Here is a 27,227-nt window from a genome sequence, read left to right on the forward strand (position 1 = left end):
GTTTGTGATAATCAGAGAGACAATCATAGAGTATAAGTTTGTGATGGATAAAGTAAATGTTAGAGTCTCAGTTTATAACACTGATAGTTCAGCTCAGTTTAGTAAAGGTTCAGTAAAAAGTCTGATTTGTTTTAACAGTAGGAAAAGGTATAAATAAACTATAAGACTGGCAGCAAAGTCAGAACATGACTGGTGCAAAGTTTTACTGTCCTCTGACTCAGATAAATCTCTGCAGTCCCAACTGAGGAGGTACAGAGGACAAGATAACTTTGCTATGGGACAAACAGAACACTACAAGCTGCTCTGCAAGCAGCGTAATGAGGTCTAATCCAGCTCCATAAAGGTCACAGTCAATACAAAGGAGTTTGGATTACATGCAGCATCTATATCAAGGGAGCAATTCTAATGACCACCGGGGGGCACCACATCACTCTCTACTGTCTATTGTCTTTGACACACACTACTGGGACTCACAAAACAGAAGTTGAGTTGATGCTTTGAGGTAGATAAGCCACAAACAACTGCAATAATCTCTCCTAATTCCCATCCACGGTTGTAGGTGAAGGAATGGGTTCTTCTTGATGAACAGTACAGGTGGGAGGGTTAGTCTACATGAAGCTACTGGCTATAGCAGAGGCAAAGCTAAAAAGCTGAAATAATCATTTTTTGAGACCTTGCCGCTTTTTCCTGCATGGCAGTTACTTGGCTACAAAAAGAAAAGCAGTAAATTACATTACGTTTCCAGATAGTTTCCTGCAGAAAAAAAATCATCACAGCAAATGCAGAATCATGTGTGTTTGTAGAATCAGCTGGTTTAAATACATGATTTCTCTGCTACTGCAGCCCATTAACATGCTCATAGTGTACATATACAAAGCAGCTGTCATAAGTTTGTAGATACCCCTGAAGTTCTAGTCTTGAACTTGAAGGTGAGCTACATCTTCATGCAGTATACATGCACATGACTCTGAATGTGAGTGGACACATTCCTGGGCATCAGACGTGCCCACTTGTCCTACCCTGTAATATTTGTCCAGAGCTCTCTGGGTGCAGAGCTGGCATCCCTATTGACAGCATAACAGTTTCAAAACACTTTACTCTAGAGGGCTTATTTCTGTGCCTAGGAGCATGGCAATTCCCAATTTAATGTGTGTGACTTTTCTACAGCTATCATTTAACTGGTTGAAAAATGAGGGTAAAGATTCAGATTGTAAAGAAGCAGGTCTTACATGGCAGCATCTTTGAGGTCGTTGACGCTTCTCTTGTTATTGTCACCGTCTTTGAAGATGGTCTGATTGGCTACAGTTAAAATTCCATCTCTTTTAATGAAATCAGGGAAGCACCGCTGAAGAACTAAAACACATTTGTGAACATTTTCATTTGAATTAAGTGACTTGGCAAACAAATAATGAGCTATTCTGTGTTGCTATGTTTACAGTTACTCAGATACACTTACAAGGTCTGCTTGGCACAATCATAGATGGGCAGTCTTCATCTCGTATGACTTCTCCAGTTGACTGAGGGAAACAAAGGAGACAATGATTGAAACTATCAAAAACGAGTGATTTATCAGTGATCATTCACTCGTGACAATCTTTATTATGGAGACGGAATGGAACGCCTTTTCCATTAAGTTAAGTGATGGTTTGTTTTGTTTAAATCTGTCTTGTGTGCCGTGAATTTTCTGAAAGTCTTGTGTGCTTCTCTGCCTTTTAAAACCAATGTGAAACTAACTATAATTCATGTTAGTGTCAGTTTTCTTATATGAAAGATTATATTTAATTTTAGATGTCTCGTATAAAGCTACCATTAATTTTCATTTACCAGAAAGCTAAATCGAGTATTTTCACTAAACTCACACATTTCAGAAGCTTTTGTAAAAAGAAAGCAGCTCCTATTTTCCAAAAAATAACTGAATCACTTGTGGAGATTATAGCTTTCGTGTTTTCATTACTATTATTAATGTCGCTAATCCTCACCAAGGCGCCAGATGTGACAGAGTTTGGATGAATCCTGTTTGATGCAACACTCCCATAGTTGAGATGAAGTGGGAGCGGACAACTGTGATTCAGTCCAAACGCTGTCACAGAGCTGTAAGGTGCTCCCACACAACACCTCACTTTGATTCTTACACGCCATCATGCCAACGTCATCACCACTGAACTGCTGCCAGTCGACAGAACAGAGCTGTGATGTGCATGAGTGGCTGCTAGCTCACTTCCGCCTGTCTCTTGTAGCCCTTTCAAACAGGCTCTTTGTTGTAACGGCTGTACAGATAGAACTGGTGAAATGATTTCCGTGGAAAATTAGATTTGGTGAAAAAGTGTGTCTGTAATAGTAAAGGAGAGGCTGGAACTTTGAAGAAAAATACATGCCCCGGTGAACAAGCAACAGCAATTCAGGTTTCTGTCCACGTTTCTAGTTTAAAAAAAAAACAACAAAACACAACAGACTATCAACCGCTATCTCTCACCTTACTGCCAATCTCAAAGCCTGGTTTGCAGAATTGCTTGTAATATTCCCAGTTTTTGGTATTCCTTGCATCCAGGAGAGTGGCAAATCTGTCAGGGCACTTGGAGACACAGAGCTGCAGAAAGCAACACATCCTCTTAATGAGAAAGCCCATCAATCTTGCATAATCATGCGTGGCGAAAACATTGGAAAGCAACATGAAGCAGTGCACAGTGCACCGCGAGAAGGAGGCCTCATTCAGTCTCTTACCTGGGTTGTAGGGCACTGGAGGTTAATTAAAACTGCAGGATTGGCACATTTCAACATGTTGAAGTAGAATAATATGGCTTTGTTTCTGTGGAGACAAAAGATGAGGACAAAGACGGAAGACAGATTAGACAGATCCAAAAGTCCATTACTATGCAGTGTTTTATCAGAAAGCATTTAACACAGACAGTGTACTGTGCAGCAAAACTTGCCCGAATTAATCACAAAATCATCTCCTTGCAGTGTATTGTGGTCAGAGTCTATTGCGAGTGTAAAGAGAACAATAGAAAGCTGACGGACAAATTGGACAACATGATTATTTTGCCGTATATTAACTTAAGAAGCAGATTTTCTTCCCACTCACGCATTGGGGGTGTCCTGCTGGCCGCAGAACTGGCCGTGACTGTCGGTTGGATAGACGACCTTCCTGGGGTCACCATGAATCCAGGCTGAGAACACACAACAGCTTTTAAAAGACACTACTTTCAGTATGTTCAGCCCTACTAAACACATGTATACTCAAGTCTGACACTTCTTTTTTCTTCTGAGACACATGAACTCACTGGTCAACTCATTACAACCTTTGGTAGACTCTTTGTGGTCCTCAATGACATGTTATCAGCCCTCAGTCAGCCTCATGAGTGCATATATCTGACCACTGGTCTATTTTTTAATGTAACTGAGAAAATGAGAGACAGCTGGAGCAAAGAAATTCCTATACATATATTAATAGGATTTCAGAATTTTATGAGTGCATAAAGTCAAGGCCACGTGTGGCTCTCTATGTACTAACCAAGGAAACTAACACAATTAACAAGACGACAATGGAGATTTATTTGGAGGATCACCGGAATGCATATTAATTGACAGAAAAAATCTATCCAATTTAATTAGTTTGCTTCTGTTTTTTTAGATAAGAGCAGTATCACAATACTAAGCAATTCTTGTGTTTCATTAACTTGCCCAACCTTAACAACACAGTGTTAAGGCCTTTCACCTTGCTGGTCGATGAAGGACATGAGGCAGCACAATAAAGACCATCTACAAGTAAAGGTGACAAAACTGAAAATTTATGAAGAAAAAAAACAAAAACGCATTTTTCAGCTGATTGCAGACATGTCAGTGGCTATTTGAAGTCACATCCATTGTTATGGTTCGGGCTCTTCTTAAATAATTGGGAAACAGTAAGTCCTTCCCATGCCCAGATTGAGACGTGACTCCACTGACAACAAGCTGGCAAGAGACGGCACTTTAGTGACAGCACTGGGACTTCATTTTCCCCCTACTCTGTGATGTATATCATACATTTGTGTGAAACAAAGGGAAAAGAAATTTGCCGTTATGTGCGCTGGATATAACAGGGAGTATGGAATATATATTTGCACGAGGAGGAAGGAAGAAAAGTAGCAATGGGGAAGTTGTCCGAGTAAAAGGCAGAAAGGAAGAAGATGTTAAATGGAACAAGGAAATAACTGGATGAAAAGACAAAGAGAAAAAAATTAAGAAAAAGAGAATTATAGCTCATGGGGAGGTTTACTAAGTGACGTTAGTTGCAGACAAAGTGGATTCTTTGTCACACTAAACCAAACAGCTACAAGAAATTTGGGCCAGGGGAATCATTAGTCACCTAGTCAAAAACCTGACTGGGACATAAACCAGATTTACTCGTCCAGAGTGTGCTGCGAGTTGCGGCTCAAGTCCTACTTATTGTAAGAAAAGCCCATTTTCTGCTGCAGCTGCGTTTCTCGACTCCCCCACATTTTTCACAAACAGACATTTTGTTGGATAACCCACCAAGAAATTATGAACAAGTCAAACAAACAACAACAAAAACCAGCTCGTTTTCTATGGTGCATCCTGTGGAGATACGCAGCCGCTTCCGTGTGTGGTAAATTGAGATTTTGTCAAATTACTGCCAGACAAAACCTCACAAGCAGAGCACATGTTTCACATTCACTTTGCTTTTCACAGTATCAGCAGGAGATTCTGCTTTGTTCAACCTGGAAGAATCAGGGTAAAGTGAGCAATTCACTTTTCCAGACCACAGCCAAACCTATCACCAGTGCTGCACGTGTTGTTATGAAAGTTTGCGTGATGTAATCAGTGGTACAATGTGTGAAACTCACCCACGGTACCCAGAGCGATGTAGCCAAGGATGACAACGACAAAGATAATGCAGCAAACCACATCAGTGCAGTGCCTGGAGAAAAATAAAAAACACATGAGAATAAGCGTGACATATGAACCCAAAATTACAACAGAGAAATACATTTATTTATTTATGAATGGTTAGCTGTTGGGTGCAAATTTAGCATCATCAGCAAATACATTAATCATGCAGTCCTGAGAACATTTGGGAATTTGCTTCACCTCAAAGAGAAATAAATGTGCATTGTGCATTTAACCATGTCATTGTTGGTAATCATGATATAGCTGCTGGACGGAAAATGAGCTTCAGCTCTATAACTAGTAGCAGTTCTTGCTTCCAGGCATGACAAAGTGTCATCTGTATGTTTTCAAAGAAACTGCAGTAGAGCTCTACTGACTTCTTGATGAGACCCTGAGTCCCCCCTAGAGTTAAGTGTCCCACAGGCACAGAGACAGCTATTTGAAGATCCCCTCTCACTCCACAGAAGCCTTAGTCTGCTGGTTTAAAACACCATCTTTGAGTTTTTCTTTCTGAGTCTATTCACGGGTTCAGTGTCTTCCCATAAGCTTTTTCCCCCTCTTTTCTGCTCTGAGAAAAGCTGTCCATCCTTTTCAAAACTATTCAGACTGTAGGTACAAGCCATGAGTGAAGCCAGTGCACTGTGCCCAGTAGGATCATACAGGGGACATCTGTAGCCTCCTCCTTGCAGCATATCCTAGCAAAACTGACTTGAGACACTCATCTCCCCCAGCTTTCAAGAGGCTGAAGGTCGGAGTTGTGACAGCTTTTCCTCTGTGTAGTTCTGTGAACAGTGGACTGTCCTTGTTTTGCATGCTGTATGCTACGTGGCTGCATCCAGACACCACTGCTCCTCAGCCTCCAAATACCATTTCACAATTACCTAGCAGACGCTCAAGACGGACTAGAAAGGAGAGGCATACACAATACATTAGCCATGTAGGAACCCATAGAAATAGTGATTTAAATAGGCACTAACGCATTTACAGTAAGATGTAAACAAGGATAATAAATGCATTTTTTGCTCTGAAACAAATGTAACTATTTAGACTGTATGCTCTGTTTAGCCTCTTAGATTTAGGGTCAGCTGTGTAATTTAAGCTTGCGCTGCAAATTATCCTGGACTGTTTGCAAGTGCAGCTGCAATTAAGAGATAATTTTTATGGTCTTGCATTAATAACTGCAGTAAAGCTTGCAATCTATGCTAAGAGGCTGCTCTGGTAGATTGGTTTGCTGAACTTAGCAATACAGGCGACTGGAAATCGTTTGTGTCCCAGCAGGGCTGCTAGTACTCCTTGTTTCTCATTTTGGAATAGGATGGCTCCATTATCGCCTCTATTATCTGAATTACGCTAAAACTGAAGATATTTGCAAATTCAAAATGTGATTTTGCCACTCATTACGTGGCACATTTGGAGTTTATGATAATTGACCCATGGACCATCTGTAATTTCCAGCAAACATCTCAACTTCAACCACCATCTCGACTAGAAAACGCTTGATGACCAAAGGCTGAAAGTAGAGCAGCAATAACTGACTAATTAATGGATTCTTTTATCGACAGAAAAAAGACAGGCAAAATTTTGTTGGTTACAACTTTGCATGAGGTCTTTTTCCTCATAAATAACAGCATGGATGTTGGTCAATTAAACAAAACATCCTATGGGGTTTCATGACAAAATAAACGGTGTCTCTACATACTATAAATATTCTACTACTTTTTTTGTATTCGTTCCCATGCTCGTCTCCTCTCTTCACACCTTGCAGTCCAGACAAATTTTACATTTTTGTCTTGTAACTGTTGTGCATCATGACTTCTCAGTTCAGTTTTTGGGTTTTTACAGGAACTTATTAAAGCAAACATTATAAAGGAGACATGCAGAATAAAGTGGTTTGGATAAAATGTCATAATTCAAGTTTAGGTTTGGTTAATTTTCTTGACTGAACAGCACTGTTCTTCAGTTGATGAGCAAAAATGCTGTAGTTTTGTAGATTTTTCTTAAAAAGATAACATGATTTTTAATCCCACGAGCGATTTTTTTTTTGGTTCAGAAGGTTAATTAACATTCATAACTATCATTAAGATAATTAACAGAGAAAGTAATTGGAAGATTAATTGATAATGAATAACAATTGTTAGGTTTAACTTTCAGAGCGGCTGGTTGGTACTGTACAAATGTATGTAATAAAGCAAATATTAAAAAACAATTATTGTTTATTTCATTACAACAGTTTGTGTGTGTATGGGGCTTAAGCCTTCATATGACGAATGACCTAGAAATAAAAATTACCCTGAACATGTATACATAAATTCCTTTCCAGCAGACGAGAAACAGGTGAAGATTGACGCTCCTGGGATTTGCGTAGCTGGTTAAAGAATTCTTTCAGCTTTGTCCACTAAACAATCCCAGCTTCTATTTCACAGAGTTGCATCTGCTTGCTTCATCCTGTCTTCTTCCTGAAACATTTTTTTTCATTTAATTAGATATGTGTGAATTAATAGATATCTAATTATTTAATCTGTGAATGTGTGAATTAACAGATAAGAGCTTTTCAAAAGAGCATATTTTGATTTACAATGATCTCAAAAGTGTGAGCTGACCACTAGGAACGAATGAGAAATGGATCACTCTTCAACTTAGTAAACAGTAATAATATAAACTAAAAGAATAAACACAGGAATGACACGGAAAGAAGTAAATGTAAAGGAGTTGCCATGTGAAATAAGCTTGGCGACTTGTGACACATATAAAGGTGTAAATGGTTTTTCTGGAGGCAGAGCAATTATGTCTTGCAGATAATGGAGAAACAAAGGAAGCTAAAACAGGCACAGCTTTGCTAAGTGAAGACAGCCACAGTTTTACACTGACAGTAGATATGATGTGGATAAAGACAACCTGCTACACTAGCTGCAAAGCTGTTGGCGAGATTATGCATGTTATTAACAAAGGGAGACAAGGGAGTATCATTTCATTTCATTCAAAAAGAGCTGTCTGGGTTGCTATGGTGATTGGTGCATGCCTTATCTTTGAAGTCCTTTTCATCCTTCAACTGGTAAATAAGTTAGCTATCACTCAGCCACACATCCAAGGTGATCAGAGGGGTAGATATGAGAGTCTTAAGATGAAGCTGCCTCTCCTCTGCTTTAATGTGACTGTTACTGTAGATCTGTTGTGCTTTCCAACTCCCTCGTATAGACTCGGCTGCATTTTTTTGTTAAAGACAAAGTGCAAACACAGCACCACAATGGTAAAACAAAGTCACCTTTGAAGCATGCAAAGGTCAGCACTGACAAGAAGAAGACAAGGTAAGGAGAGTGAAAACAATTCTCCTTCATTGTCTTATCTCAGGGAAACAGTTAAACAAAATCTATGTGGATTCCTGGTTGGCCTCACTCCCAAACTTTAGATCTCTTTAGATGTCACTAACACGTACTTACTCAGGGACCGAGCATCGCCCTGCTTGTGTACTGTGTTGGCAGGCAGTGCTGCTTTGAAAGAATAAAAGGGGGGGATATCAGTACTGGAAGCTCTGTCAGTGCAATGGAAAACCTTTGTGTCAGTGTTATATTTGCAGTGCTGATATTCTGCAGGAGCCAACGTGACACAGATGGCACAAGTGCCACAGAATAGCGTGGGTGCCATTGTGGTGTGAATCTGCCAGACTGTCCCTGCTTTGTAACAGACATTTACAGGAAAATGAGCCAGATTTGCACACAAAAGGAATATTTCACACGGTCATGAGAGCCATGAGGAACAATTGTTCAAGTGAGCAGTTTCCCTGACAAGCACAAGGCTCCTTTAGGTAAGATGTCACACATGCTGGATTTATACTTAAGGTGCACATTTACACCAAATCACACTCTGAGGAAACACTATAAAAAGAAATGATTACATTGTTGTGCAGTTGTGTATATTTTCAACACTGCTTGCCTCTTTGTCAGTTTACAACCATAGCCAAACAAAATGATCACTACACCACGTCCTCTTCTGTATGGCCTGTTGAGGACTGCTCAATAACCAGATACTGCTTCTTCATTTAGGCTTTGAGCTTGCATGAAAACAAGTCGACCACAGAGTTGGTTTTCTCCCCGTTCTCATTAAGAAAAGCCTCTGGGCCACAGAAACATCAAAGTATCCTTGGTGCCTTCACCCAGCTGTAGCAGTGAAATGGGCAGAAGAGGGTGGCGATAAAGAGACACCGGAGGACTGAAACATGCCTTCACAGCATGCCTGCCAAACTGACATTGAACATAAAAGAGATTAGAGCCTACATTACCTCAGCAAATGACTAAATCATCAAGAAAAGCCTATGGTGACACCCTCAAGAGGTTTTGCTTTATTGCTAAAGTCTGCTCTCCATTGTACTATGAAGTCAGGTAGTCATAAAATGGAAAATTCATTCAAAAAATCTTCCCTATTCATATTCCAAAGGCAAAACCAACCAACCCAAAGTTTACAATTCTGAATTCCTAAATGTAAATGATCACATCTACACATCACACCATTTTAGACTTCTTACATCTGGGGTTTTCAATGTGTCTAAACCACTGTAATGGGTTTTATCCAATCATACTTTATCTAACACAAGTTTCAAGTTGCGATGAACGATGAATTTAGTTCAAATCAAAATGGGGTTTAAAATGCTGCAATGCAGAATACACTTTATGTTGCACATCTGGTGACAACCAGGGTTGTTTTTCTTTTTTAATTGTCATTAATTTATTTAACTTGCTTGTATGATATGTAGTACTTAAATGCTGCTCCTCAGCTGTATGTAAACGACCTACAGATTTCAAAGTCAGAAATTGTTTGTAGAGAAAATTATTATTTTCTAATTGGCATTCTATTTGCTGTTGCTATGTTATTGGTATTATTATCATCATTTTTAATTAACTTAACAAAGTCACAGCCTTTGTAAATTTTAAAACAGTGATTGTTCTATGATAACTAAAAATATAATATATGCATGGTGGAAACAAATCATATATCTAAGTCCTCATCCTTGCATTAGAAGATAGAGCATCTATTACACAATAAATATTAAACTGAGGCTTGACAGATCTAATCAGTGCAAACAACAATGAGTTCTAACGTGTAGAGTTATAGCCCTCATGAGGAAGAAAGCAGACAGCAGCTCATCAGATGAGAACAGACATTTAAATCTCCCTGCCATAGCAGTACTGTGCGGTTTAGGCAAGTCACAACACCAGAAATGTGTTAGCTGGTACCATTACCGCTGAACTGCTACAAATGTCAGCAACAAATTTGATACAAAAAAGAAAGAACATTTTTAAAAATGTACGTTAACATTTCAGAATATACCGCAATACAGTCTAACAGCCTGAATGACAGCATCTACGAACGCTGTGAGCAGCACCAAGCTCAAATTCTAAACTACTGTTCTGGTAAGCCACTCACATGAACATTAGTCTTTATGAATGTTTTGCATAGAGCATTTTTACAACATATGCAGCTGTCGCAATTCACAAACAATACAGCCCCCTTTAGACGTCAACTCTTCTCCATTAATCTAACAACAACTGAACATCTCAGTTTAATTTCTAAATTACAACCTCGGACACTTTGCTGTAAAAGTTGCGATGACATACCACTTTCAGTGCATCTGTCAGAACTGCATGCAGTCACAACAATAGACAGGCATGCACAAATGACAGCAAGTGGATTGGGGAATGCTTCTATCACATTTCAGCACCAATACTGGCCCAAAAAACAATCACAGAGAGGACAAAAGACAAACTTTGCAAGCCGACAATCCGAAACACCTTTCTCATTCACTTTGCACTACAATTTCATCACATCTATTAGGCTAAACTGAAACGTCCTTCAAGATAAAGCTTTGCTGCAATGGGAACATGACCTGAACAGCTCAGAATAATGAGACCCAACAATAATGAATGCTTCTTTAAAATAAAAGTTAACAGAAATTGAAGCTCAGTTTGTTGTTTCCAGTTGTTTGTAAGAGTGTTTTCTCTGAGTTTATTAAAAGCTACAGCATCATACAGCAGCTATGTGGGCGTCTCCAGAGCAGGAGAGTTGAGCGCATTTTCACACGTGGAACAGCAGAAGAGCACAGGTAACGTAATTTATTACCCATAACTATAAATATGGTTACAGGTTCAGTCCAGGTCACACAGTGTATTCACTTCAGACAGTGGCCCTCTCATACAGAGTCACAGTTCAGAAGTTGCAGTTAAAATAACTTGTTACATGACGGGTGTCCTGAGGTGAAGTCTTGAGCTCCATTGTAGTCATAATATTTCTATTTTCCTGTTTGATTATCATCACACGTGCTTAATTTTCAGTAATCAGGGAAGTCATAAATAAACTAGATTGTTATTTGGTCAATTTGACAAATTTGCAATGAGTTTAGATTTAGTTTATTATTATTATTATTTGTTTATTATTGCATTGTAGTGTATTAAACATCATGTATGTCCAATCAGAATCTGAATATTTAGACAACGTTACCATAGCTAACAACTGAAACAAATAATGAAATAGATAAGTTGTTATTATCCAATATCTGCAGTACCTACAGTGTCTATGGTACCTTCATTTTTTGGCACCATAGAAAAACAGGTACTGTCTTGTTTTCAGCATTTTGGCATTGACTTGATACCGAAGTATTGATTCTTCTGACTTTCCTAGCGTGGGCTAAATCCGTTCACTGTATCTGGCTAGCAACGTGTGTGTCATTGGGTTAACTGCAGCCACCAGTTTGACTTATGGCCATTGATCTGCGTGGTGGAGTGGAGAGGGCTGCCGGCGCTCAAACCTCAATCTTTATTAATGTAGTGTGACAAATAATCAATCTGTCACCACCCAGACAGGGGTAGTGCCAAAAAGATTATACAATGGGCAAAATCAATAGACATGTAAGAGTCAGATGTTTGGGAGGTCAGTTCACACAAATTACAAAACATATTTCTACAAAAACAGAGAGATTTCTGCTTCCACTCTAATACAAGGCAGGAGAATAAAAAATCATTTTCTTTTTGGTATGAACTGTGAGTGATGCTAAAATGTATTTCAAATGTGTTTTGTGAAGTTATTTGACATGCAAGAGGTGCAGGTGTTGAGTACCTGTTCTGAACAGGCCCACTGAAGTTTGGGTCAAACTTGCGTGGTTCACCTGTAAGACAAAAAGAGTATGGATATATTAGTTGACAAGAAACAGTCAAAAGAAAGAGTTCAAATTCAACACAGAGTACATATACAGAGCATAGAAGTACAGCAACAGGAAACTGCACTAATTATTTGAAACAAGCTAGACTGTGGCCATGAGAAACATCTCATTACACCACATACAAGTAAAGTGTCACAAGTTAAGCTGCTGTCCAGGCAAACTAAGTAGGCCTTTTCACAGTACTATTTTCCTAAAGAAGCACCATACTAAACAAGAGCTGTTAAAGCCAAAACGGAAATGTAATAGATTACTTTAACAGCTTATCTGGGTCACAGTGAGGATTCCCTATTTGACCCAGCAGAGTAGTAAATAGTTGCAAACACCATCAGTCACCCAAGGAACTATCTCTGACTGTGTGCACTTGTTGGTACGAGAGAGACCAAGCATTCTATCATCGGCTGCTTCTTTGGTCCCCAAGTTGTTTCTGCAACTGGTTGAAACTAAGTATGACGTGTTGCTGAGGAGCTATTAATCAGCGCACACAAAGCGTAATATCTCCAAGCAGCTGGGGCAGACTTTGGGGCAGCATGAGTGGGCCTATCTCCCATCTGTCCATGTCCCAAACTGATCCTGTCGAGAGATGAACAAGCCAGTCTTGCTTCTAAAAGTGTGAGAAATGAGTACACTGCACTACGCACATGCAAATATGGTGTGCCTGTTCTGAATGTACAAACAAAACAGCTGAAATAAGCATGACATATTTTGATTTTTTAACCACCAAATCCAACAAAATCAACAAATTAATCTCAGTAGCAAGTATTATCTGTAAATGGCCTAGCTTAAGCCTCCAAAGGAAAAAAGAAAACAAAAAAAAAGGTTGTAATTACAAAAAAAAATGGATTGTAATCTTTCGTTACGATAAAACAGAAACTCTGCAAAGCAGCTCATGGTTATGCAGATGTGAATCAGAGTGCTTCATGGTGGAGTTCTATGTGTAGACAGAGAAATAAATTCCTCTGTTCATGTTCATTAAGTATCAATACTGTAATGTCTCACGCAACAGTTAAGTGATTGGTTAACAACATTTAGCATCGATGGAATAATAAATCAAACCGCCGTCCTCTTCCCTCTTCCTACTACTTTCTCTTGTACACAGAAAACAGCGGGGATGAAAACAGTTGCATCACACTTAAGGTTTTGTTGCGTTGTGGAAAAAAAAAAACATGACGTTTTTCACACATTACCATAGAAAATGGATACTCCATTTTGTGAAATAAACTACAACTGTGCTCCTGCCTGCCTGAAACTAAAACAGTGAACTGAGCATTTACAGTTAAGAGATTCACTTGTCAAATGTAAAACTTACAACATACACTATTATTCATTATTGTTTTTGTTTTACTACACAAAATACATTGCTGGATTGATTTAAAAAAGCATGATGCTGTGATGTTACTTTTTTGGGCATCACTGGGCAAAAAGGTCACACGAACTTCTACTAACCATACTGTAATTCAAGTGGTTCTAGGATGAAACTAAGCTAAACTGCAACTCCTCTTGGCTCAGTTTTCAGCTTCTTGAAAATTTTGCCTTTGATGGGAGATTTCAGCCAATCACAGGGATTTTTCACTGATCAGAGATCATCATATAAATGGCAACAAAATCAGCAGTGAAAACAGGATGCTGTGGGTTAGACTGTGGACTTTCACAAGAGAGATTGAGGTTTGAATTCTGAGTGAAGCCATGAATGAATGCTGACTTTTAGCTTGACTGTCTTTTTATGTTTAAAAACATGTGCTTGTGTTGTTAGCATGGGAGGAGGGTGGTATATTTTCAAATTCATTTTTTTCTGAACTTTGGAGATTTCCCCCAAAGCAGCTTTAATACCAATCTAAGGCTATACACATGGACAGTGTGTTTCACACAGTGTAGCTTTCTACTGTGTGCCACCAGAGAAAGTATTATGTTAATGTGCCATCTGCAGTCTGGGCATTGCAGGTAAGGTCACTATAATATGAAATAACACGATAGTTAACTGTCAAGTAAACTGTCATTGCTTGAGGTCACTTCTGTGAAAATAATCATGTTAACCAGCTCTACGAAGCTCCAGGTACTTTGTAAAATTTAAATTCAGACTGGAATTCGCTGCCTTCCTCTGTGAGCAATTCAGCAAGATATCTGATGTTTGCTTTTTGCTTTCTTTCGCGCACTGAGTGCAGTAACACAGCAGCACACTTTCCTCCATGGATGTCATGTTTGTTTACTACTGCTGACTTGGACGTAGTCTGCTTAGCTTTACCTAGCTTATATCTCCCCCTTGAGGATTGAAATTGATCATATTCACTGCAGGACTGCATGCCCAGTAGGCTCACCGGAGTAGCGCATTTGCACCGACTGGACCAGGCATTGCTATTTCATCCAATAGACAATACAAAAATTCATTTTTGACTTACACACACAGTTCAGAGCTGTGTAAAGGTTTCAGGCACTTTGTACATTTAAGATGACAAGCTTTTTGTCATTGCAAGTGTACAATGAAATTTAGATTCTTATCCATCAAGTAATGTCATCAGGGCGGTGTTGGATCCGTCCCAAACACATTCTTCAGCATGACAATGAGCTCAAAGTTCTGCACTGTATGTACTACCTTGAAAAGACAAAGTACTGAAAAGCCTCAGCATTACCTGTAAAATCAGGTTCATAAGCCCTTCACCCGTTTCCTACAACATGTCTCCTTCTACTACAGCACTGTGGCAGTCTGATAGACAGAAATGCCAAATCTCTGGACCAACAGCAAAATGATGTGATTGCTGCAAGTGAGCAAAAATTCTGCTCACTGACAATCCAAAAAGTGTCCTTAAACTGCACTGTCAGTAGCAGAAAAAAAGCACAAGACCAGAAATGTACTTGTGTTGTCAGATTTCTTTTTCTGTTCATTGTGATAAAGTGCACATTTAAGAGGAGTAAGAAAAAGGCCAAAGGTTACAGCTCAGCCTCCATCGACTGGCTAGACTCATGATCACACAGGACTACGTGCAACTACTGAATCATTAGGACATTCCTTAGAAGCAGTGTGGGTGTGATTATGAACACTTCAGCTTCTTTGTCTTAGATGCAGTGTGAGCTGTTAACCTTTCTGTTATTGGACATTAGAATCTAAATGCATCTTTTTCTTTTGTTCTTGCTGTTAAAAATCTTAGTTTAGAGCCATCTGTTTGGCTGTCAGTAAAAGTCACTCACTTGAGTTGTGTTTTAGTTCTAAAAATGGGAGATGTTCTGGGTTAAGCGTGTGAATTTCTCTGCCAAGGACACAATGTCATAAGACCAGGTGCTCACTGCAGTATTTGCAGAGCACTGGCCTTGAATAGAGGAAGACGCTTCTCTGTATTTTAACTAAGTAGTCTACAATGCTGTCAACAGAGCTCAAACAGAAATGCAAAGTATGCGTCATACACACAATAGGTATACTGTGAAAGTTGAGACAGTCACTGATAAGCTTCTTTCTGTCGTTTCACACACTGAGAGACAATGAATCATGCTGCTTACTGGCCATCAATCACCAGAAACCCAAAGTGAGTCAAACAGAAAATTAAGATCAATCGACACTCTTCAGCCTGCAATCTGGCTCTTTTAAAGTCAGCAGCTCTTCATGACATACTGACAGAACTAAACTACTCCTCTGTGGTTTGCCTAAAGTCGCCTCCAATAGTTTTGTATCTCAGTGGTTGTTGCTACGGCTTCATGGCCAGGAGGCTGATCACATTAAGTGACATCAGAGCTAATTAGAAGTACAACTGCTGGGGGTTAGCATGGCGTGTAGCTATAGCTACTAGACTGGGCCCAGTGCAAGCTGATTATACAAAGATTTTAAAAACTCATTTCACTGGTGACTCCTGAGGTGTAAATATCCAGAACACACGTTGGTCTCAACAGAGTGGGTACTATTGTTGTGAAAACAGGTTGGTCCACATGGTGAGCCAAAGCTGAATCACACTGAGATCAGAGAGTCAGTGGTGAGAGGACAGATTGTGGTGCAGTGAAAGTCAGGGGGCACAGGTTTTTTTAGAGTCATGGCTGTAGTGTTTCCATCACCTTACTGCTTCGAGCTGTGGGAACAGTCAATATGCCAGTAAGACGACCAGGCGGCCAACTGGCATAAAAAAAAAGGGTAATCATTGCACTGGTCAAAATCCAGGATACAAGACTGTCGATACCGTGTGACAGAGGGAATTCAAAAACACATGATTATGTAAGCATGCACCTGAATAACTTCACTGTACTGTGTGACAAAATATTGTGGAGGATTTCAAACCTCTTCATTCCAACACAGCAACATTCAGGTGATGGAGTATGTGCTTATTCACCAAAGCTAAATTTAGCTGTAGCTGGTGTTCTTACTCACTACATGAGCCTCACTACCTCCACCAGGCTGTTGTACTTTCCTCTGACCTACAAAACAGATTTCAGTGAAGGGTTAAGAGAGAATGGTGAAAATAATGAGTGATGCCGGGCCACCGGCAGACTGCATTAGACTACGGCTGTTTAGACTGCACTGCAGTCTGCCAGTGCAGGAGATGAGACTGGTGGACTTAATGTGTGCTGCTGGCTGTAGTCAGGCTGAATGAGGGTTTGTAGTCAAAAACATTCGGAAAAAGCCTGGCAGGCATGCTACACTAGGATGGCTAGAGTTGCTGTTAGATCATCTCCTCTATTGACATAGTGTTGGATAATGCTACCGTGTCCTGCTATGGCTGACAGATATAAGCATAACACAACAATCAAAAGCTCTGAGGCAATAAGGTCGTATAGGGTGAAGAATTAGACATCAGGATCAGACAACGGCTTTGGCACTAATCTTCTCTCCCCAGTCCCATTTGCATTTGTGGCAAGTCTTCCATAGCAACAGGATCTATGGATCAATTTGCAGGGGTGAGGCTTACATTGTAAACATCTGTGACACACAAAAATGATTAGAAAACTTCCTACTATTAAAAGCAATCTAATAATAACTCGCAAAGAAGAATAAAAGACATTGAACACCACTCACTTTAAAGTCCATAATTCCTGATTCTGAAGTCTGTGCTAAGATTGATGGCAGAAAATCAACTTCAGATTGGCAGTGCTGGAAAAGAGCCAGACGGAACAGCCCACCCTGGAGTGATAAAGCTTCAGGAGAGTGTCACGGAAGCAGTTCATCGCCTTGTATTTCACAATTTAGAAGGAGACTAAATTGCACTCTTATCCTCTATGGTTCACTTTAGTAGTCTATTGAGAGGTTATGTGGACATTTACTGAACCACGTCTGTATCAATTGATTGAAATGGCATCAGTCTGTGGCACACCTTAAAATCAAACTCAAGTACATAAAGCACAGGGTTGCTAAATATAAAATGGGTAGGAGTATCCAACATACAGTACAGTACTTTACACCACACTCTCCAGAGTACAACTTCTCCACATTTCCACAGCCCCCTTCCCAGAGTTTCCCAGCTCGTCTCCATAAACATATCCAGTATGTAGACACATCAACGCAGGCAGACACAGGCACCAGTGTCCCCTGGCTCCACTGTCCAACACAGGCCTCTTTCATACCGTGGTCAGGCAAACAGCTCGAACACTGCAGGTGCTCTACATGGGTCGGGTCAGAGGGGCCATTTGGAAAGGACTTTTTTGTTGTTGTTGTCACTCCATGTATTCATAAACATTTCCAAGACCTGGGGAGAGTGAAGTGCTGTGAGACTGCACTTCTGTCAAAGCTTTGTTGAGCTCACAAGAGCTTTAGATCCAACTACAAATAAATAAAGAGGGAGAAAGTTTAAAAATTCCGCATAATGATGTTGCACAGCAGGGTAGGCAAAAGTCTGTAAGTCTGAATGCTGTGTACAGTATATTCATTCATATTTGATAAAAGCACTGGCTTCTGCCAATCCATAGAGGAAAGCAGCATCAGTAATATGGCTTTTGGGGCTTTGTGTTTTCTTCTCGCCTGTATTTAAAATTAGCTGTATTCAGGTTTCTCCTGCAACATCAATGTGGTTCGCCGCATGGCATACTAGTAACAAAGCTGCTTAGGTGGATCCCTGCCATAAGTATAAAGGATTGAACAGCTTTGATAGGATAAGAGATTGGGGAGAGATCCCAGGATAGTCTGGAAAGCAAGAGGATCGCTGTCAAGGTTTCCCAGTTGAATAAGACAAGCATACACCCATGGGGGTCACACGGGGTCATGGGAGAGGACAGATGAATTGGGGACAGCATCTTCATACAAGTCTTTCAAAATTCCCTGGGAAAGAAAAATAGTCCATCTGTAAAACAATCAAAGGATTTAATGCTCCAAATGCTGCTTCCCCCACCAAGTGTTAAAAATGAGAGAAAACACACATACACTGTCCATATAGCACCATCACTCGCCTTTTCTCCGTCTATCGCCCGTCTGCATCCAGAAACATCTTTCTTGCATCTCTGGTTTAGGTTTACTTAGCTGAGTCCCTTGTGATCCTCTCAACTATTAGCAGATGGTTGCAGACTGTGTACTTGGCATATCTGACTCAGTAGTCCACTAACTCCTATTAGTGCAGGAGCAGTACTTATTGTGCATATTTTCTGAGGAAAGCAAAGACATGGAGTGAGCTGACATCCCTTCAGATAGAGAGAATAGTAGGATCCAGGTTGGGATTCAACCCCCAGGAGATGAGTTAGCATCTGAGTGTCAGATGCTGACAGCTAGGCCTGCTGCTCCAAGGAGAGAAGTAGCCTTATTGTGGCTGAGGCTTTGTGACCTTGGTTACTTGTGCGCAAGCCTCCAGGCATGTCAGCGGCAGCCCTGTGTTTCTGTGAAATGAGACTTGCTACTGCTATTCTAGATCAGTAGCAGGCTCAAGTGGCTTTGGCCAGGATTTATAAAGACTTAAACATGAGAGGATAGGACTTGATATCCAAATATGCAGTAAATCGAGGTGGAAAAACACTCTCAACTCATATGTCATTCACATTTACATTAAGAGTTTCATATTGAGCAATCAAAGCAAGAGATGCCACTTGGGCGCTTTTTTCTTTTACAGTTTGTCTTTAGTCACATATAGTTTCAAAATCAGTGTTGGTATCTTTCAAAACCAACTCAAAATGAGGCAGATCACTCCATTAATATCACAAAAGTATGTACAAGCTAATCTGTGCTGGAAACAGGTTACTGTACAAAATCTCACCCTGTAGGCAGGCTTACTTGCATGTCTTAGCAAAATTTGATTTGAGGACTCTGTAATAACTAAATGACTAAGATGAAGATTATTTTCCTGTGCGGAAATCCTCAACTGACTTTACACATCAAAGTTTAACTGGTTTTATGTGATGCAGGATGGAACTGGGAGCCAAGATTCATAGTAGCACAGAAGGAAGGATTTTGGACAATTTTTTTTATTTTTTAAATTTTCTTTATCAGCTGTATATTTTATTTGATTTTTATGATGACAAACAGCTGGCTAACAGCTGAAGGTCACAGGGAAGTAACATTTCATACAAATAAAACTCAAAGTCGTTCCGGTACCAACTGCAGCTGTGATGACTAGTCGATTAATCAATTAGTCAGCGGAAACAACCTTGATTGATAATTGGTCAGTTGTTTTAAGTCATTTCTTATGCAAGTTTTTAGCTTCTCAAGTGTGACAATTTGCTGCATTTCTGTGCCATATCTGGCAGTTCATGATGTTTTTTAGTTTTGGGCTGATGAACCAACAAATACAGCAATTTGAGAGTTTGCAAGGGATTTTTTTTCCGAATAATCTATTAATTGTGAACGTAAGTTGCAGATAAATCACTGAATTAAAAAAATGTTAGCTACTTAAGATATATAATTACACGAGTAGATAGTACATCACTAATTTTGATTCTCTGGTTGCTGCAAGTGCACAAGAAATACTCATGTCACTAGTAAGGCAAATCATATTAATTAAAATCATGTCATACTCTGCTTTAGGAAGGAGTAATACTTGCTTCTGCACCCTAAGGGAGAGCTAACATCTTGATTTAGTAAATATTAATATCACTGCCTGGCTACACTAACAGGGTATCCTCTTCACATTAGCTTCTCAGCAGCATGCACACTCAGATCAGTAACAAAGCCAGGAAAACCATTAAAATCACATAATCAAGCAAACATTTACGGTGCAACACAAGACCCTCACCTGTACTGAAAAGCATGTTTGTAACGACAGTCTCAATAAAGCTAGCTGCATTAGTTGGCACATAGGACACATCAAAAATGATTTCAAGTCTGACTCTGCACCCAACACCCTCAAAATTTACGTGTCTGGCATGAATGTAGCTGCCTCTCCTCTCACTTACACTCCAGTGCATCTTTGGGTGGTGTTTCGTAAATCACTGTCACTGTGTCACTTAGCCTTTCAGTCATAAACAAACACTGGCTGTATTTGTACTGCAAATTGGAAATTTAAAGTCTCCTTGCTGTCGCCAAGAGAGTCTCTCTACAGCTAAATGTCCCATTTTCGCAGACTTGAACAAATAACCATCCAGTGCTGTGCAGTAGTGAATCTCTGAAATTATTTACTGACTCACCCTATCATTAGTGTGAATAATATACTTCAAACTTCCGAGCACTGACACGGCTATCTCTTGAGAGAAGGCACATGAAATTAATAGAACATAACCTTGTTAAAAATAATGAGCAGAAATGCCACAAAAACTAATAAATGTGCAGGAGCACGACAGAGTGAGCATCGGTCTCTATTTGAAGCAGGTATTTGCAGAGGACAGTGACACTTAAAGAGACTACAATAGCACTTAGTCTTGGGTGCAAAATGGGCCATTCAGCCACAACCTTCTCTGACTGCATTTTCACAGGAAGAGGCAGTGAATGTTTTGATTCTAAACCATTGCTCAAGCTTTCTGTCAAGGCTCTGCATCGGCTCTGTATAAAAATGCAGCGTTTAGGGAAGCTGCCCATGCGAGAAATTTGTTAATTAACAGTGTGCCCGACTCAACACTTCCTGTGGTGAATGGAACTCGTATCTACATTGTTACTGACAAACCTGTCACAGAATGATTATGAAGCTACGTTTCTACTTTTCTGGCTGGCTGAACATTTCAGCAGTACAGTATAAGCCCACTGAACACTTGCTGCATACTTAGAAACATTATATAATATACTAGCCTGAGGAGTACACTTGAATCTGGATGTTGACCAAGTGGAGAAAAATTGAATGGGATGAATAGGACAGTAGGGTTTTTGGCTAGATGCCAATTCTTTACCCACTGATGATTTCCTACATTTACTAGAAAGGTATACTTTCAAGAGAGTAAGTGGGCTTCCTGCTGAAAAAAGAAGTGAGATCACTGGCAATTCCTCCATAAAACATTCCTTGTGGCTGCTGTTCATTAAAAAATTGATGCCTCTGCTTTTTCTACTTCTGTTGAACTGGAAATGATAGATTGAATAACATTATCCACTCCTGGAAAAAGACAAACCAACCAGTAAACACAGCTAGAAAGACAGAAATGCAGGTTTTATTTCTTTTTATCAGACACTCCACATGTAATCCACATTTAAAACAAATGCAGTGTGGGAAGTATTACTTTCCAATTTAACACGACGGCGTTATGGGGTGTATCGTTCCGACCTAAAATTTATGTTGCGGTTTTCTGTTCAGTTGTGAGACTCCATGTTACCCTTTTACCAAGCCAGCTGACGGAACAAACGCAGCAGGGAGCCAACAACATAAAGCAGCTGACCTAAACACTGGGAGGCACCATAACTCCATCCCATGCTCCGCTAGCAAGGCTGTTAGAGCAAAATTATGTTCCTTAATTAAACTGCCTCAATATATTCTCTAATTCTCCAGAGAGCAGCGCTTGAGCTAATGCAACAGAACATAAGTATGGTGCACATTAGCTGATGGTTCTATCGAAATAAACCATACACTAACAATGACACACTTGTTCTCCCCCTTGTGTTTCACTCCAAATGTGCACTAAGCTGTTTACTTACAACACTTCACATGTAATTTCCAATGCCAGATCCATGGTACACTGTAAAGTGCCAGCTTGAACTCGCAAACAGGGAGTGATGAGGTTTGACGTTCCCAATGGTGAGCTGCACGTCTGCAGAGAGCAGTGAACATCGGTTACAGCTGACAGGTTGCATTCTTGATTGGCAGAATGCTGGAGTCATGAGGTCTGAGGGACAAACTGGGTCGGATGTGGGGAAGAACAGGAAGACACGGTAGCTTTCCCCATCCACAGCTGTCAGGAGCAGACTTGACAATGGCTGCATTACTCTGAGACAGTGCAGCTACTGTGTCTACTGTATCTACTCGACAGTTACTGAGAGCATAATTACTAATCAGAACAGAGACGGTACGACGCATTTGTACCTGAGAATGATGTGAAAGACTGCTGACACTGACAAACGTAACATGAAAAATGATGGATTGGTATAGAACGCCTATGAAGAGTATTCACTCCTTGGAAGCCTTGTCCTTTTATTGGTTTTCAACACTGAATGACTGTCAGTTTAAATTAGGCAAGAATTCACACACAAAAAAAGATTCTTTCCAGTCCAAGTAAAGACATATTTCTACAAGGTTATTCATTTTAATAAAAAATATAAACTGCATAAGTATTCACCTCCTTCAAGTCGGTATTTTGAAGATTCACCTTTGACTGCAAATACAACATTGAGCTTGTGTGGACAGATCTCAATCAGCCTTGCAAATTAAATTCAATTGACCATATTTAAATGTTGAAAAGCAATAAAAGGGGAAAACTTCTAAGTAGGGTGAATATTTTTAATAGGCACTGTACAACTTAGGGTTTTTTGCATTTTAGCAAATATCACGTAGTGGATCATTGTATTGTTTGATTAAAGTTAAATAAAATTACATGAAAATGAAATCAAATGACATATTTTCTTTGTAGCATCAGTTATAAGTAATGTTTTTTAAAGAATTTGGGTAGATCACTTAGGGTGGATTACATTAGCAAGGTATCTATATAGTAGCTAAAGACAAAAAGGTCAAATTGTGAAAGAAACACAAAATATTTCTCTTTTGACTTGCTAACTGGAAGATTCCTAAATATAGAACCAATTATTATTAGCTGGAGAAGAATTAAGGCGATCAGTCTGGTAAAAATCGCCAGTGTGAGTCTCTCTTTGTTTCAGAAGAAAGACACTGCTGTCTGTGTGGCATCTGGTGTTGACAAGGGATTATATTGCTTTGATAAACAACATGATTACTAAGGCAGGCTAATGGACAGAAAATTTGCACATGGATTAAAAATATCCACCACATGCCTGGAGCAGAGAAAACGCCACATGGAGACAATAAATCCTTATTAAATCTGTTAAACAAAGGACAGCACGTTTAACCTGCATTTCTAACCTCAACACCTATAATGTAAAGTAAGATGGACAAAAGTGGATGTAAGACTAATTGTTAGCTACTCCTATTGTGAGTCTCCACCTGGTTAACAATACAAAGCATATATAAAGCTAATATAAAGCTATTCTGATAGTATGCACCCAGTTGTTAATTCAACATTGTTTTGTGCCCAAAAAAGGTTTATTTTGGTTAAAAGCTATGCTAGATCAACCTTTAAATAGTTTCAGTGTTGAAAATGTTAATCTACATTGAATTGTGGCATCATTCTTAGTTTAATGGTTGAAATATATAATCACAAGTAAGTAATTAAATGATTAATTAGCACCAGATGGTTAACCAATTAGTTGATGATCAATTAAACCCTGCCAGCTTTGTTGTTTGTGTGGACCCATGAAGCAGAAGTTGTTCATTCAACATTGATTAATGGTCAAAGAAGGTTGATTTTTTTTGGTGAAAAATCAATGATGGATCTACCTTTAAATATTTTAAACACACAGTGTCATTCAGGATAAATAAAATTATTATGATTGATTAGTTAACACCAAAGAGTAAATCGATTAGTTGATGTCAAAACAAAATTATGGTAGCTACTCTGACATTCAACATTGATTTATGGTGGAAAAAAGGTAGATTTTTGGTCAAAATCAACCTTTAAATACTTGAATTGCTAAAAATATGTTACGGAATCAACACTGAATTGTGCTTTCATTCTTAAATTGATAGTTGAAATACATAATCATGTATAATCAATCTAAGACTGTTTAAGGTAAGGAATCTGGATTAATAACGTAAACTATCCCGTTAAAGTCCCTTTAAATCACAGCAAGAAGTGCTATTGTTGTAATTAAATGATAAGATAACACTAAATGGTTTACTGACTCATTCATGATCAAACAATATTATGGCAGATATATTGGTAGTGGAGACCCACGTAGCAGGAGCTGTTCATTCAACACTGATTTATTTGGGGGGGGGGGTTAAAACATGTGTTGAAAATATGTGTCTGGATAAACATTCAACTGTGGTTTGACTCTTAATTTAAGGATTGAAATGCAATCATCTAAGAGAGGTTCGAACAAAAATCCCAAAATGTCCTTGCAGCATCTCAAAGTTGAAAATTTGCATTAACGGCTGGTAAACTATCTTGTCAAGTTCATTTAAATAAGAGCAAAGAGCATCATTGAGGATAAATCGGAATAATGTAATTCAATGATTAGCTATTGCCAAATGGTTAATTGATTAGTAGATGGATCAAGCTGTTCTTTTGATATTGTGAACCCATGAGGCAAAAACTATTCATTCAGCACTGACTAATGGTCATAAAAGGTTGATTTTTGGTTAAAAATGAATGCTGGATCAACTTTTCATTAGTTTAAATGTTGAAAATGTGTCACCGAATCACTGTATTGTTGGTTAAGCGTTAATGATGATGATGTATAAAATATATAATCATGTGTAATTATCTACGACAGGTTAATTAAAAATGCAAATGTTCCTCCATTGCCTGGGTTGCTCTTGTGTGATCACCTTAGCTGCTCTGATACGACAATAATCTGAGCAACTCTGGGCTTTGTGTTGACTCAAAGCAACGTGATGGCAGCTTCTTGGGCATTCAGACAACATTTCTTAGTGATTTACTGAGATTTTAAACGATCTATAGCTTGATTAATCGATAGTTACCTGCAGTTTTAACACATCTGGAGCCGTGTCCTGTTGTCATCAGCAGTTTTCGGAGGACAAATAAATCGGCGTTCACAACAAAGACGAAGGAAAGTGCAGCTACACTCCTATTGTGGGCACTTTTCCACCAGGTAAACAACACGAGGCGAAAAATATGTCACCTTGGCTGATTAACGCTAAGACGGCTGATTTTTGAGGTTTTGTTAAGAAACTTTCGATAAACGTCCGTGTACTTCTTCAAAATAAGCGTTAAAAATATTTCCACCCGCTGCTGCGTATTTAACCGTTAAAGAGCCCCCAATAGTTAGCAAGCTAGCTCGCTAACGGAGCCGATAAAACACAAAAAGGGGCTAAACTGTCATTCAGTGTACAGAAATACGTCGTTATGTGTTGTTGTCATAACAGTACAAAGAAGGGAAAATATTCCTGGCGTTTCACAACAAAGAAGGACCGACTCACCGTAGTAAGAGGAGGGGATGTCCGTCTTTCTAGCCATGGCAGTGGGCAGAACCGATGCACCGTCGCCTTGGTTCTGGAGACCGCATATGAGAGTCCAGGCGAACCCCGTGTATTTTTAATGCCTCCCAGCAGCGCCGTCGTGAAATAAACACGGGAACCTGGAGGGTACTCGGGGATCGTCGGTCTGAGGATGCTTCGGCCACGCAGCTGAGCGTCAGTCGTGTTTACAGCGCGACGTCATTAATTATTCCGACACGGCCTTAAAGGGGCCGCAGAGCCGCTGCAGCCGCCGTGAGAAGAAGGGAATGTCTGCAGAATCGAGGGCTGCGGGGAGAGGGCTGCGGGGAGAGGGCTGCGGGGAGAGGGCTGCAAACTTCCGGTCGCACATTTACAACATTTTTTAAGTTACAATAGATGATCACTAAAGTACACAAGTTACGGTTTAAATGCGGAACTTACAGTTTTAAAGGATGATTTCACTCAAAATATTCTTAGAATTTAAAAGATTTTTTTCAAGGAGTATTCCACTTTCATTTTGGCCCCAGTAAGTTTGACCAAAGAGCCAGACGCTGCACTTTCAGGACCACATTCCACACAAAGTACTACTTCATATCCTACCTAAGATTTTAAAGGTTTGATTCACCCAAATAGCACTTATTACAATATCATTACTGGGTTGCTGGGACTTGTGTTAAGCAACATGAAATTTATACATCTTTACTCATTTTGTTTCAAGTCATGCTTTTATTCTGAAGGAGGTGTGTACGATACACGGAAGTGAAGTATTCTGTGAGTGCCGGGAAATTGTTGGTAATCGTTTGATGAAGTTGCTAATAAAGCTGTGGTGGTTCTACGTGTTCCACGGAGAAGCCTGGAATTAATTCCTAAACTTGCATTTGGACAAATTGTGTAATTACCAGGTAAAATAATAATGTAATAATGTCTTTGTGGTATGGAGATCTCACACAGCACAATCTGAAAGGTTGGAAAGAGGCAGTACACTACTCTGGAGGCAGATATATATTTATAATTTTTTCATACAATACCATTAAATAAAAAAATAAAAGTTAAATACACAAACACACAAAGGTAAAATAGCTCTATGACCCCCTGACCTGCATAAATATAAATGTTTGTAACACTATAAAACAAACAGCCCTCTCCCTGCAGCCCTCTGGCTCTGCAGACATACCTTTCTCACCGCCGGAGCTGCTGCTGCCGCCATCTCTGCTGATCACTGTCTCGTCTGCCTGTGTTAGGATGCAATTTTAAACACACATGTTATTCATTTAGACATCTGATAGCAGCAGGATTGAGCTCAACAGAGGAGCTGGTTGACTGCTTTGTTCCTGCAGAAACAGCCCAGGCTGCTTCTTTATGCTGATTAATAATACAGCCAGTTCTGCAGCCAGTATTTTTAGGCTCTGACATCTCTGTCCAGGCTGAGTGGACCGGTGGAGAAACACTGACCTCAGCTGGGATTCCTGTGACATTGCATGTGTGTCTTTGTGTCTGTTTAGGGTAAAATTATTTATTATGATGGCAAACATCCCACTTGTGGATCTATCGAGCTGCAGAAGCCATAAGATAAAATAAAAAGAGCCTATAATAAAATAGCTCAAACAAAATAAATGTTAAAATCCGGGCCAATTCAGAATGTC

The 27,227-nt window shown here is 39.5% G+C and overlaps 1 protein-coding gene across 2 annotated transcripts in view; it reads right to left on the reverse strand.

The window, feature by feature from the left end:
* slc44a5b (solute carrier family 44 member 5b) overlaps positions 1 to 26,959 on the reverse strand; it is a 41,720-nt gene extending 14,761 nt beyond the window's left edge. Inside the window, exons 1-8 of one of the 2 annotated variants that reach the window (XM_055018458.1) lie at positions 25,567 to 26,959; positions 11,992 to 12,040; positions 4,845 to 4,918; positions 3,083 to 3,167; positions 2,722 to 2,806; positions 2,474 to 2,587; positions 1,457 to 1,517; positions 1,230 to 1,353 (exon numbers count right to left, since the gene is read on the reverse strand). In XM_055018458.1, the coding sequence (XP_054874433.1) occupies positions 1,230 to 1,353; positions 1,457 to 1,517; positions 2,474 to 2,587; positions 2,722 to 2,806; positions 3,083 to 3,167; positions 4,845 to 4,918; positions 11,992 to 12,040; positions 25,567 to 25,603 (629 nt within the window). In that variant the 5' untranslated portion in view covers positions 25,604 to 26,959. The remainder of the gene's footprint in view (positions 1 to 1,229; positions 1,354 to 1,456; positions 1,518 to 2,473; positions 2,588 to 2,721; positions 2,807 to 3,082; positions 3,168 to 4,844; positions 4,919 to 11,991; positions 12,041 to 25,566) is intronic. The other variant, XM_055018452.1, reaches the window with a different exon arrangement.
* Between the last annotated feature and the right edge of the window lie 268 nt (positions 26,960 to 27,227).

Source organism: Amphiprion ocellaris, chromosome 2, assembly GCF_022539595.1.
Source record: "Amphiprion ocellaris isolate individual 3 ecotype Okinawa chromosome 2, ASM2253959v1, whole genome shotgun sequence".
Classification (NCBI taxonomy): Eukaryota; Metazoa; Chordata; class Actinopteri; family Pomacentridae; genus Amphiprion; species Amphiprion ocellaris.